The sequence below is a fragment of the Emys orbicularis genome, chromosome 5 (assembly GCF_028017835.1).
Source record: "Emys orbicularis isolate rEmyOrb1 chromosome 5, rEmyOrb1.hap1, whole genome shotgun sequence".
Classification (NCBI taxonomy): domain Eukaryota; kingdom Metazoa; phylum Chordata; order Testudines; family Emydidae; genus Emys; species Emys orbicularis.
In genome coordinates this window covers 70,420,578-70,435,557 of record NC_088687.1, presented here as the reverse complement: position 1 = coordinate 70,435,557, position 14,980 = coordinate 70,420,578, and the positions used below count along the sequence as shown (strand labels likewise).

The following is a 14,980-nucleotide window of genomic DNA, read 5'->3' as shown; positions in this document are numbered from 1 at the left end:
CTTTGGATTGAGTGAGGGGAGGGATTAAAATCAGATCTCTTCTAATAAAATTTTATATAATTGAAGTGTTAAACTACTCTCCTGTGTCATATATTTGACAATATTTACTGTTTAAGTTAAACATCTCTTGTCAGCCAAGAAAAAGAGATTGTAAATAAGCCTCTTCTACTTCTTAATCAAAGTCATGTATTCACATGATTTGGTCATTTTGCTTTACATTATGAAAGCTGAATTAGTTTAATGATCTATTTGTTAATTTGCTCTAGTAACGTGGACAAACTGAGCCCCAAGTAGAACAAAGTGGCCTGTGGCAACTTTCATCTCTAAAGACACTGTTCACTTAGATTAAACTAGAATAGGATGACATACTCCATATTAAAAATAAGGGCAGATACAATCTACTCCATATGTCACACAAATCAGGCACAGCCTTTGAGTCCCTGGCCAGTTTCCAAAGCTGCCTTTGATTGGGCAATATTTGGGCACCCCACTTGTTTAAAAGCACATTTCTTTTCAATGGCTCAGTGGTTCTTGAAGCAGTTAGTTAAAATTCCATCACAAGAGAATTCAGAGGGTTTCTTTCCATAATTGGACTGCCAACAATTACATTATTTGTGATTAGGCTTATGAAATGCTTCACTATAAACTATTTCACTGACCATTGCAGTCCATGAGTAATGGGCTCCACTATTAAAAAGAAATGTGACCAGATGATACAATTAAATGTATGGTGACTTATTTACATTTCCTAAGAACCAATTTTAGTATTTTTCATGCCAGAATAAACTAATTACTACCTCTATGTTACACACCTCTGTTTTTACAAAGATCACTTTTACTCCCTTAATAAAGGTTAACATAGCTGGTATTTCCTCTATTGCCTGGCTTCTCTAAATGTTATGCCCTATTTCAATTTTATTAGGTTAGGCATGTAGTGGAAACAAAACTGCAGTCCTTCCAGTATGGAATGGCAATCTGTTTATTTTACAGCTCAAGAAGTATGGACTTGTAACACCCCTTATAGAAACCAAGAGAGTTGTGTGTGTGTGGGGTGAGGAGAGGGAAATTATTTCTGCCTCTTCCTTATGAAGATCAGCAATTTTTACAGATGGCAAACAGATAAAAGGATACGGAAACAGTCATGTGTGTCACACCATACACGCATACAAAGCAACTGCCACCAGTGACATTTGTCAACATTTCATTAATTATATAGCATGGGTTAGCAAACCCTGGCATGTCTGCAACGTTTCTCTGACCTGACCTGCTCCCTCCCTGCTTAAGAGTCAAACTGAAATGTGAAAGTTACAAGGCCCCTGATAGTTACAAATACATGGAGCATAATACTGCAATAAAAGATGCCTTTAAAATACCTGCAACAGATATGGTATTTATCTTTAAACTAAAAAAAAACACCCATAATCAGCATTTGCTACATACTAGTGTTTGAGATGCTGCAGTTCTCTCCTTTTACAGTTATGGGGGAAATACTAATAAGACTCTCAGTACCACTGCGTGGTAAATGTGTGTAAATAGTAACTGATTTACTGGTGGCTTACTTGTATAAAAATGTTAGGAAGTATTTTAGTTTCCTGCACTGAAGCTGGAGTGGAGAATAATATTGGTGCTGTATGTATGTATTTCAGGTTGCAAAGCCAAAAACTCAAAAATTGGGAAATGCCTAAATTAATTCAAGTGCGTGCACATGCATTATGATACAGCCTTTAATTACATGATCACTTAATATTTTTTCCACAGGACCACTGCCGCATTCAATTCGTAAGATGGATGGTGTTTACTGAACGGGTAGCTATTCAATATATCTTTTTATCCTTCTATCCTTTCATCATTCAGTGTGTGGCCCCATGGGCTTATTTGGCACACACCATTTAAACAATGCATTGAATACAGAATTATTAGTTTCCTTATGGGTTTTTCTATGGCATTCATCATCACACTGAGTCTGAACCATATGAGTGGTTCAAACAGTAATGAATTTATCTTTACAACACCCCTGTGAGGTAAAGTGGCATTACGTATCACCATTTTATGGGTGTGGATCTGAGGCACATGAGATTAAGGCTAAAATTGTCAAGCATCCACTAATTTTGGGCTGCAAACCTGATATGCCTACGGCAGGATTTTTCTGAGTGCTTTACTTTTTATATGTTCAAAACACAGCTCCTATTGACATCAGTTGCAGCTGTGAGTGCTCAGCACTTTTGCAAATCAGACTCCAGGTGTCTCAAGTTGGGCACCAAGAAAATAAAGAACATAGAATTAGTGGCCAACTATTTCTGACTCACCAGGGAGGACTGGGCCAGGCCCCAGGAGCAGCAGGCTCTGCCTCAGCAACAGCAGGAATGGGAAAAGGAGAAGCTGAGGCCCGCCTTCCCTCCCTCCTCCCAAGCCTCCAGAGATGGAGAGCTTCCCTTTAGGAAAAGCCCTCTCAGGCTTATCAAGCTTCAGAAGCCTCTCTTCTCCCTCCCTCGACCAGCTATATAGTGTAGAAGAAGCAAAGCTGGACTTTCCAGGGATTAAATCTAGGAACAGCAGAGACCACTTCAGCAGCAGCAGGACAGGAAAAAAACTGGACCTCCCCCTCAAGGCCTTCACAGTCCCAGTACACCAATGATGTGATGAGACTGCTTTTCATAATTTAAACTCTGCAGACTGGTTGTTTGGCCAAACTTCTTTCCTCCTGCCTCTCTCCTTCCTAAACTCTCTACTGCCAGCCTTGCTCCACCTGCTCCTCTCCATTTTCTCCCCTCATTCCTTTCCCCCTTTTTTCCTACTCATCTCTCTTTTGCTCTGTACCTATCAATGTCCATCTTCTCCTTCATTTATTTTTCCTACTCCTTTTTTTCTTAATCATATACGTGTAAGATTTCAAACACTCAAAGTCCGCACACCTGGGCCAAAATGCTGGAAGAGTATTTTCTGTTTACTTAATATTAAGAAGTAACCGTGCCAAATCGGTAGCTGTGTTTTCCTTGACAAGGTCACCAAAACCACAATCCAAACTAAAAAGTACAAACAGATCAAACTCCTATCTTATAAATCTTATAGTCCTGGCACCTTCACACCTGGCGAAAACAGGACATATCATTCTATCGCCCAGTCTCTCCAGAGTTGAAATATGTCTCTCATCCTGTAGAAACTTTCTAGGATAATGACACTTAATTAAAACACCAGTGAGGCTGTTTTCCCAAAGGCTAGAGAAGCTGGAGAAAGAGAAACATTCACCCAGCAACTCTTCAGGTGCTTTATTCTAAATAACCCTCCGTACAGAGTACTGATCATGGTCAGGATTCCATACAAGTATTTGTAATCCCTCAGAAGCAATAGATGGCTTCCTGAATAGTGTCTGTTTATAGGAATAATTGGAGATTTGCCAGAAGTGGAAATATCAGGATGAATACAGTCAAGCACATAAGAATTCCTTACAAAGCCCCCAAATTGAACATATTCCATAAAAATCATGTCATTTAAATGATTATCTTCTGTGTCTATGTTTTATTATATTAAACTTAATGTAATTAAAATATAGAAGTAGAAAACTATGCAAATATTCATACTATTAATAACACTGATGTTCTACCACAAGCAAACATTGTGATTAGCATTTTCCAACCCTTACAGGTAATATAGCACAGCTATAAAATACAACAAACATCAGAAGTTTCACAGCCTGATATATTAACATGATCCCATGTTGTTTCACATGAAACAGAAAGCTTAATATGTCTCTATTAACTCTTAATATTCCTTACCGACTGCAGTGAAATATATTTTTAATCACAATAGTGTACCAGTTTCTGAAGGTTATTTTGTTTATTATTAGATGTTAATTTTCAAAATCTTTGCTGTATGTTTTGCAATTTAAGCATCTTTCATTTTCAATATTTTACTAATGGAGAACATTTACCATTTTATATTAAATAATATTTTACATTAAGAGCTAATCCTGTGGCTTTACTCACATGAGCATTCTTACTCATTGTAACAGGACTAACTCATGCAATTAAACTAGATCCTTATACAACACCTTTCATCCCAAAATTTGCCAAAGTGTTTCACAAAAAAGGGACATACTCCTGCATCTCTTACTCATTCAAATAGTCCCATTCATTTCAATGTGTGTATTAGTCTATCAGTGTTGAAATAATAGCTACTATTTTCCAAAGCATATTATTGCAAAACAGAAACTTTGTATGATATTGTAAAGCCAGACCCCTACAGACCCAAAGATCACTGCAGAACAAAACACTGACAATATCTATGACCAGTAATGAATAATTATCATGATGAACAGAAAAACATGTTTTCCCTGAACATTTGTTTTGAGGTTAGTTTTAGGAGCATGCTACCTCTTTTCCGAATAGATTGAAAAAACCAAATGCATTTCTGGGGTGTCATTCAGATGTAATACATATTGTCAGAATATAATGAGGTGTTTACTTCATTCATTTTGATCACACAAACACTGACTGAATGCACAGCATTCTTGACTCTACTGACTCTCTTCATCTTCAAGAATTTCTCTGGTGTCTGTAGGTGTATATAATTCCTAAGTGCTTGTAAGACAAAAAGACTCTCTTCCCCTGTGCATATTTTACTCTTTGTCAATCTATTGAGTAGTGCATAATGTATTTATGCAAGTATCTTATTCATTTAAATCTATTTATATTGTAAAAATTAACAAATAACATTTTAAAAATTGCTCCTAGAGGGCTTTTGAAGGCTGTTGAAATGATTTTAAAAGGAAATTATAGAAAATGGTTTCCTTGGTCGCACTACAACTCTGTACAAGTTCAGTGTACGTGGAAGAACTTCTTAATTCACCAAATCAATGTATAACTGTTAGCTTTCTGATAACTCTCATGACACTTACTTTGTGTTGTGTGCATACAAACAGCTTATGACAGATTCTGATTCCACTGACACTAATGTAAATCTCAAACAAATTCATTGGCTCAATCCTGAGTCCTTTTGTGGCTCAAGTGGTACAAAGTGGCCATATAACTGGCTTCAACAATCAGGTGGGAATTCTCCCAGTCATCATGTCCTTCTTAGCCCACCATATGGGGGGTGGTGAGAGCATGCTGCACTATGGCAAATTCTGGCTGGTAGATGGCCATTGTGGTACCTGAGGCTGCTCTAATTACACTAAATTTGAACTGGCCCCCAGCCAAACCCAGAATTGGGAAATCACAGCCTGCTATCCCATCTCTGTCATGCACCACAGTGGTAAAGGACTGAGCCCCATGGCTTAAAATGAGTTGCTCTAGATTTACATCAGTGTCTGAGAGATCAGACTATAACTCTACTTCAAAACTGTTTTAAAATAATTGGCATAACTAGGCTGATGACATTCAAACACTGACTATAATAGAAATGTAACTGTATCTGATCTTATCAGTGCACTTATAATTCACTTAATTTTTAGTTTTAAATTGCATATTTTCATGCGCTGAATAGGCAAAATGTATCTAGAAGTTATAATTCACTGCAGGGGTGTAATCTGTTTATTGATTAAAAATGTAATTTCTGCACTCCAGTTATACTTATGTGCACAAAAAAATGTTGAGAATGATCCTTTGGAGGACACTCAGATTCCAATATAGTGGTACACTACACATTACTATCATCTATCTAAGTATAGCTCAGGTATTAAATTACAAAATGTAAATAAGAACTGACAAAGTAGTATGTTGTTTTTTCTAGTCACTGAACAACTAAAGCAAGCAAGAATGGAACTGTCGTATGAGTAAATTCAGTTTCAGGCAGTTTATCTACACGTAAATGCTTTCCATTCCACAGTCCTCACCTACACAACATTTTTATGATCTGATTCCTGAACTGTACACATCACTTGCCAGCATGGAAATGGGTTAGTAAATAGCCTACTCAAAAGATTTATTATTTCTCTTAAACAACATAGTAAAACATGCTTTTGTGTGTGTGTGTGTATGTATGTATTTTTATGGTGAAATACCTGGACATCTGTACAGCTTTCTTGCCTGTGCAATATCTCCTTTACTTAGACGAGTACGCTGACCAATGGCAGGTCGTATACCATTATCATCACGGGAAGGAAGAATGGTATCCAGAAACATACCCCTAAAAAAAGCAAAACAACAAAAATCGACTCATAAAACCTTAGCAATTTTTTTTATAAAACTATCTGTGTTTTTATATTATATAATATTTATTTTGTAAATAATAAATATTTTGGCATAATTTAAAAGGTAAAATGCAAAATATGAAACAAAAAAAGAAAAGAAAAAGTGAATGGAAGAGAAAAATTCCCCAAGTTGAAAAAATGGCTTAAACAGTAGCAATGATATTAGAAAATACTCTTACTTTAATGCAAACTGGCAACTACTTTTGTATTTCGAATAAATAACAACAGCCCAGAAATTTCCTATTCAAATTTAAATTAAATGGGAAAAGATTGTTGGGACCTAGTACTTGTCACATTGAAGACAGAATCTGTTGTTTGCTTACTCTGTTTTGTCTGCCTGGCAACAACATGAACAATTACACATTGCCTTGTTGTGAAATTCTTCCTCCGAAGTCCCTGTTCCGAATGAAATTTCGAGGACGTGTTAAAGGTCTTACTTACATCCATGAAAAGCAGGGTAATTCAGAATTAAGGTTGCCAATGCATCTTTAATTCATAAAACTGTGCTAAGCTATTTCAATGTAAAGGTATGTAGTAAGATCATTCTTCTGTTGTGTGTTAGACCCCTGAGCTATCCTTCTGCTGCTAAGACATGAATGGTGAGCCAAATTCTACTTTCTATTACAATGATATAAATCCATGCTAACTCATTTGACTTCAGCAGAATTACTCCAAATGACTCTGATGTAACAGAGAGCAAAATTAGGTATTAATCTCATCTCAGAATGTCCTTGGTTTGGTGGGTTTAAGTCTGATATTTTTTAAATCTGATTTTTTATGAGCTAATTACGGCAGTATTAAATTAATATTAGGAGCAATATGAACAAAGAAATATGTTCCATTAACATGCTACAGAGTCTGAAAACCTTTGAATTCTGATGTGATGTCACTGGGCTTATTAAAAATTTTGCTAGATTTTCTTTCTTATCTTTGATACTCACTTATACTTGTAGCACATACACTGAAAGCTAAAATCTTGTATTACCACTTATCAGTATTGACTGCATAATGTTGTTTCATAATACTCAGTGCTAAGGCAGAAATCCGAGCCTAGGAATAGAGGCTGCTTTTTGAAGTACACTAAACTGGCCATTTTGAATGTTTGTCCTATATCCTGCTGTCATTGCACACGTAAAACTCCCCATGACATCACTGGGATTATTCCATAAAGACAGACTGCAGGAAATACATCTATTTTAAATATTAGAAGAAACAGTTCAAAGTACTAACTAACCATCTGAATAACTATTTCTAGGAACAAAGTAGGATTTTTGTAAAATAAAACAGCAACTATAACAAGAAACTATGATTTTATTTTTCCACTGGCATAACCTGAAAATGACCAATCAATAGAATTTAAAATTTGGACAATAAGAAATCATTCCTCTTTTGCGTTCTCCAGCATCACCTTAAAAAGGCTTATGGAAATAACAAGCCCTCGATAGTCTTAACACTTATCTATATGTTGTGGCTATTACTTCATGAAGTTTTGTGGTCTTTGTTGACCTGGTCCTGGTGACTAAAGGAAATCCTAGTTACTAACAGATGTTAAAGTTCCACACTGAATAGGACTCCCCCTCCCCCTTATGGGCCTTAAGGGCTTCTGTAAGTGATACAAAACATTCTCTTCTGCCTAGGGGTAGAATACGATTCCCTATAGCACTCTCAGGCCTGGTCTACACTGGGGGGTGGGGGAATCGATCTAAGTTATGCAACTTCAGCTACGTGAATAACGTAGCTGAAGTCGACGTACTTAGATCTACTCACCGCGGTGTCTTCACTGTGGTGAGTCGACTGCTGCCGCTCCCCCGTCAACTCTGCCTGCGCCTCTCGCGGCGGTGGAGTACAGGAGTCGACGGGAGAGCACTCGGGGGTCGATTTATCGCATCTAGACTAGACGCGATAAATTGACCCCTGCTGGATCGATTGCTGCCCGCCGATCCAGCGGGTAGTATAGACATACTCTTAGTTTCTGCCAGCCTGGAGCATCTGAGACTAGGGGTACGTCTTCACTTACATCCGGGTCCGGATGTAAGCAATCGGTTTTCTGAGTTCGATTTATCGCGTCTGGTTAAGACGCGATAAATCGATCCCGGATCGATCCCGGAAGTGCCCCGGATCGATCCCGGAAGTGCTCGCCTTCGACGCTGGTACTCCAGCTCGGCGAGCGGAGTACGCAGCATCGACGGGGGAGCCTTCCTGCCGCGTCTGGACCGCGGTAACTTCGGACTAAGGTACTTCGAATTCAGCTACGTTATTAACGTAGCTGAATTTGCGTACCTTAGTCCGAAGTGGGGGGGTTAGTGTAGACCTGGCCCAGGATCAGAAACCAAATCCTCATTTTGTAGTCATTACAGAGCACTAAGACTATGGTTATTCTTTTCTATTCTATAAAACTTCTTACACCACCTTCCTCAACGTAGCATTTGAGCACCTTCTAGTAGTGCATTAAACAACATCTATCATGTGTGTTTCGTTCCCACACTCATCTTCTTCCTGGAGGAGAACTGTGTGTGAAGTGTTCTGTTTTGGTAGGTTGTTTTTTTTTAAATGTACATGCTGCTATGTGCTTATATTAGAGAAGGCAGGTCATATAAGTGTTCCTTGCACTTATAGTGAAAAGTAGTGAGACTGATGATGGTCTTTAGTGCATGTGAGAGTTCATTCCATAGTTTTGGATCAGCCCCTGAGAAAGCTCTGTCTCCTGTACCATTGAGCTTTATCCATCCATTCATGGAACATATATGGTCCCCATCACCGTAATATCTGCATGCCTCACAATCTTAATGTATTTATCCTCACAGTACCCCGTGAAGTAGGAAAATACTATTATTCCCATTTTACAGATGGGCAACTGAGGTATACAGCGGCTACACAATTTGCCCAAGTTCACACAAAGTCTGGGATGGAGCAGGGACTTGAACCTGAATCCTCCTCCACAGACTTTACCCTTGTGGGGTCCATTGGCATTACAATGATAACATTTATATAGGGTGGTTAGTGGCTGAGCTACAGGTATGAAATATAATCAGCACTATGGGTGAAAGACCCTTCCCCACACTCAAACTTCATAGGCAGGCTGTGCAAGGATAACCAGCAGTGGAGCAGCAATGTGGGAGCTCCCAATGTGGGAACAATGGGATTCTTGGTTGTGTGGCTCTAATGCCACTAACACCATGAACAGCACAGAATGAGCTGCAGTCTCTAGTCTAGTTCAGCCCTTTCCCATGGCCCTGGTTTTTGGGGTAAATTTTCCAGACTTACATCTCACTCACTACACCCACAGAGGTACACAATTACTTAGACTTTGTGTATTGAAGTGAATTTCACTCGTAGAGAAAGGAACACATACTTAAATATTTCATGTGCTTGATTCTTCTAAATTTAATTTTTTTGCAGCATATGAGGTTTTACAAAATAATAGACAACTATTATGAAACGAGGCTTCCAGGTTATCTTTACATTAAATCTAAATTAAAACAAGATTAAAGGCTGCTTTGAAATTGAATATCATGTGGGGACATTAAGCAATGTCTTTCTAAAAAAATAATCAAATTATCCTACATAGTTGGATTTAAAGAAAACCAACAAGCTGTGTTTTGACTTCTGTTGGAACACTCTCTGCTGAAGGAATATAATATTTTAAAGCTGTTCTGGAAATGCCATTGTTAAATCTATGGTTCCTAGTTTTCACACACAGGAATGGAATTAAAAGTCAAAAGGTATAACCTGAGACTCCAACCTTGAGAAGGTGTTCCTGGCATAGTGCATAATGCTGTCAAAATCATATGGTTCCCCAAGGGAGTTCACCTCTCCAGGCTCCATCTTCAGGAAGTTGTATTCCTGACCTACAAATAAGTCATAAGCAAAGTCTCAGATGAATCTTTTGATAAAGGTGGGGGAAGGGGGAAAAGAGCTACAATGCCATTCACAGAAACTCATGGATCTTAGTGAATCTAATCTTTAGAATAGTTAACTTCTTTTATTAACTGGATGAATGGAGGAAGATCCATGCACTTAGAACACCCACTACTAACTTTATTCTACTATACATATAAATTAGCTGTTTCATTCACCTATGCACCGTAAGTGAATAAGACACAGAACACCAACTTATGACAAATGTGGAGGCCACAACATTCACTAACTTAGCTATCAATGTAGAAGAAAAAAATCCACCTCATCACAAACAGCCCAGCAGAGACTTTTTGGGATGAGGGCCACATCTGGGTGGGGAAATTGTATGCAGGGCCGGGGCAGGGGATTGGGGTGCGGGAGGGAGTGCGGGGTGTGTGTGGGGGGGTGTGGTGTGCAGGAAGGGGCTCAGGGCAAGGGATTGGGGCAGAGGAGAGGTGCGGGGTGCATGAGAGGGCTCAGGGAAGGGGGTTGGGGTGCAGGAGAGATGCGGAGTGCAGGAGGGGACTCAGGACAGGGGTGCAAGAGGGGTGCTGACTGTGGGAGGGGGCTCAGGGCAGGGGGTTGGAGTGCAGGAGGGGTGCAGGGTGCGGCAGGGAGCTCAGGGCAGGGGGTTGGGGTGCAGGAGGGGTGGGGGTGTATGAGGGGCCTCAAGGCAGGGTGTTGGGGATTCAGGAAGGGATGCGAGGTGCAGGCAGGGGGATTAGGGCAGGGAGTTGGAGGGTGGGGAGCAGGAGAGGTTCAGGCCCACGGGGGGAAATCCCGCAGGCCAGATCCCTCGGGCCATAGTTTGCCCACCCCTGAGATAGCTGTTCAGTGGGGTTTCCACAGGCTGGCTACCAAAGTGACTTTGCTTAAGTAGAGGCTACCCTTTCAGTCCCCTTCTACCACAACAGCTATTTGGGCCAACTTCCAACTACCCCTGCCACCCTAACCTTATGCAACTGTTCGGGGCACATGTGAGAGATGCCCTGATCTGTGTAAGAAGTAGAGGCTCACTTCCAGCCCTTCCAGCAACCTCAGGTCCCGGTCCAAAGCCACTGGTCCTTGTCAGTATACAAATATGCAAACTGACCTTTGCTCAAACCCAAATCCACTGGATTCCTGCCAAAAGTTGTTACTTACATTAATGAACAATACTGGCCAAACCTCCTGGACACTAACAGAAAATCAAAAACACCCTCACTGCACATGCCAATTTCCTCTTGATGGAAATGCCTTTCTGACTCCAATTACTGAAGACTAAGCCCAAAGGGTCTGACAAGAAGGGGCATTAACAGCTTCAGCTAGGAACTAGGGAGGAAGGTGGAAGCTTGCAAGGCGAAGGGCGGGTGGCCTGAGAATGGCAGTCCCAACCCAGGAGGAAGGTAAATACTGTACCCATTCACATACAGGTCTGGGTGGCAACAAGTTCTCCCTGTGACATGAATCCACCAATCACAGGCAAAGCCTGAAGGAGGACAAGGAGCAGTTACTGCACCCAACCCCTTTTAGCATACATAGGAGTCCAGGATGCAGCACACAGAAGTATGGAAGAGCATATGTGCAATGTGTGGATTCAGAGGGTAGCGGGAGAAGAGTCTGAACCTCTTTCAACACTTCAGATTAAGAACCATGAGATGTGTCTGTTCCCTGCCAGTCCTGCTCAAAGTCCCATTCCAAGGAGTATGGTGTGAATCTTAACAGCTTCATTGCACCACAAATTAAAATATTTAAATATTGCTTTAAGACCAAGAAATCATACAATGGCTTTTTCAGGGCACAAACTTTAACTCTTAGCTTACGTCAGTTGCATGTAGTGCAATATTTAAAACATAATGAGTCTGGCTTAGTTTAAAGAGATTTTCGAAACTGCATGTTATGTTGTGCGTTTTTAAGAGCTGTGTAATTTAGATTCTTCTTTTACCCAAGCCATCTGGTAAAATAAGGCACTAAAAGCAAAATAAAACACTGCTGCACAAACACTGAGCAATTGGTTAACAAATAAAACAAAAGCACTGTGAAGATGAAAGCAGAAAAACCCCATATACTGAAAAATAAGTTCTCTTGATTTTATCCTGTTAGGCTATTTATTTTGTAGGACTCTAAAATATCCTATATCTGTTTAATCTGTATCTTCATATTTCTTTTAAGACTTGATCCGCTATTATAATTCCATTCTGAAAATGTTTTAAAGGGATTTAAGTTGGTTAAGTGTGACACCCTCTCCCACAGTGAAAATCCTAAAAAGCTAGGATATGCCAAGTTATAGCACCCTTCTTAGACCACACAGGATGTTTCCACTGACAGCAACAGACTGTTTGTATCATCAAAAGGAACTGGACTCCAACTGTTAAGGAAACACTCTAAAGACTACACATCTCCCTCACAGTACAATTCAAAACTTTAATTACAACCCCATACGTCCCTCACAAGCACGTAACACATTGCACATGTGTCAATCCTGAATATGTGCAAAAGTTGCTGAGGATGTATTTATTATATATGTATTATTATGCAAATGTAATTAAAATTATGTGCATGTGTGAAAAAGTTAGGGAGTAATCATAAGTTATCAAGTCATCAGTGCGTGAGCAATAAGGACAAAGTTAGGTAAGGTAGGGACCTTCCTTGAGCAAGCCAACATTTGCGCTTCTAGTACAAACCTTTGCTTAAGGAATATAGCCCAGATCCTCAAAGATAATTACGTGCCTAATTCCCATTTAAATCAATGGGCGTTAGGTGCCTAAATACCTTTCACAATATGGGCCCAACTCTGCTTATTACTGTGAGTAGTGTAAATGATTTCAGTAGGCAGGTTTTGCTGACTGGCACAATCTGATTAGTGATTGTCAACCTATATTATAAAAGGGGATAGAAGGTGTCGGGGGGAGGCAGAGCAAGAAAGAAACTGACAATGCAAGTTTGTTCTGCCTCAACCTGTTGTCAGGAGAGGGAAACTAACAATCTGATCTTGCTATAAGGCAAATTAAAGGATGAAATATTGCTAGTGCGTATTAGGCATAAAAGAAGTGACAACAAAATTAGATTAGATCATAGCTGTCATCTGTTGTCTCTTGCAGAATGCTCTGCTGTTGTGACTGAAATAGCTAATAAATAAATATAACCCTTTGCTCTTGCATAGTATTTTTCATCTGTAGATCTCCACATGCTTTCCAAAGCAGCTAAGTATCATTACTTCCATTTTACAAATGATGATACTTAGGCAGAGTGAGATGAAGTGACTTGGCCAAAGTCACCCAGGTCAGAGACAGAACCAGGAATAAACCCCAGGCATCCTGACTCTAAGCCCTAGCCTTTAGATTACGTTGCTTCTCATGCTCAGCATGATCGCCCACATTTGATAATAAAAATGAAAATTGCTGATAAACCAATTTAAATTGCTTGTTAACTATAATCTATATTTTACCAAAAGCCATTTTTATCTCCCAGAAGTTTAAACATAATTTTGTATTTCAAACTTGTTACTGTGCCATGAAGAACTCACCTGAATTAAATATGAATAATTTGTACAACTAAATGTATCTGCAGCAACATAGGCTTGTAGAATCAAGTACAGTATTTGCATGCTAGCAGAAGTAGCAATTTTTATCTTCTATGAGATGCTCTTCTGTCCTTGTCTCTGTTGGCCAAAATCAGCTTCTGTAGCCCAACTCTGGTTCCAACAAGAACAGGTCAGATAAGCATTGCAAAGAACATTTAATAAGAATAAAACTTTCAATGGTATGGGCCAGATTGTAAACCTGATTTGTTTATGCATTTAAATCTGGGAGTATAAATGGCTAGTCAGATAACCACATACCAATTTGCATACCAGTATTGGTTTTGCTTATACAATCATCATAACTGTGAATGCAAATTTGATGCAAAATTGCAAAGGCATATTTCCATGTCAACATGGGCTTCTGAAGTTTTGAAAATCAGGCCTTTAGCATCTAAAACATCAACTTTGAAATACAGAGTCTCTGGAATCATAGGTTTATATCGTGACAAGATAATCTCAACCTCCCTACTTCACAATTAGGTAAATTGACTATCATACAAGTCACTTTTAAGGAGCAGGGTTGTCAAGCAGGGGCCTGCTACTTCTTCCACCTGGAGTAGAGGGTTTTGCAGGATGATCACGGTACATAGTCATGTGTGTGCCACTGCAACAGAGGGCTTTGGGGACTTGTACATGTGTGTGATAGGAATGAGATCATATATTTATTTAATGAGTGGGTAGGGAGAATGCTGTCCAGCATAACTTTATTGTTGAGCAAAACAGCATTAACTATTTTATTTAGGAGTATGGGAAGTGGCCCAGCACTCATTTATTGGAGGCAGCATGAATTAAGTTAGCCAGTGTTATTTGAGTGGGCAGCATTAATTAGAAGAACTGAGTTCACCCAACAGGCCCACACCCAGTAGTATACAATCAGTAGGAGAACATATAGTAGGGGGTGTGGCTTGGTGCAGGTGAGGCTTAGGCACCAGTATAGTTCAGCATGGTGAATAGGTTTAGACTCAGGGCAAGTAAGCATTGGATGGAGCTAGTCGGAAAGGTTCTCCTCCATGGAAAATGTTGGATTTTCATTGAAAAACCAAACATTTTCTGACTGAAGACAGAAAACTTTTGATTTTTGATGGAAACGCAAATGTTTCCACATAAAGCAGACACTTGTCACAAAAAATGTTACTTAGAGAAAAACTAAATTTTCTGTCAAAAAACAATTTCTGTTAGTGTTTAGTTCATTTTCCAAGCCTTGTCACAATTTTACTTATCTTTACCATGAAACCACAGTCCTGCCTCCATTGTATGAACATGAAAGGTCCCACGGCTCTTTTCATAAGACTAGTGGTTTTCCCTGGAGTCCCTCCAGGTTGTTTAACTGGCTG

At 39.5% G+C, this 14,980-nt stretch overlaps 1 protein-coding gene across 2 annotated transcripts in view; it reads right to left on the bottom strand.

Annotated features, from left to right (window-relative positions):
* Positions 1–14,980, bottom strand: part of TLL1 (tolloid like 1) — a 193,998-nt gene that overhangs the window by 60,630 nt on the left and 118,388 nt on the right. For both annotated transcript variants that reach the window (XM_065404705.1, XM_065404706.1), the window contains exons 7-8: positions 9,930–10,035; positions 5,999–6,123 (exon numbers count right to left, since the gene is read on the bottom strand). In XM_065404705.1, the coding sequence (XP_065260777.1) occupies positions 5,999–6,123; positions 9,930–10,035 (231 nt within the window). The remainder of the gene's footprint in view (positions 1–5,998; positions 6,124–9,929; positions 10,036–14,980) is intronic.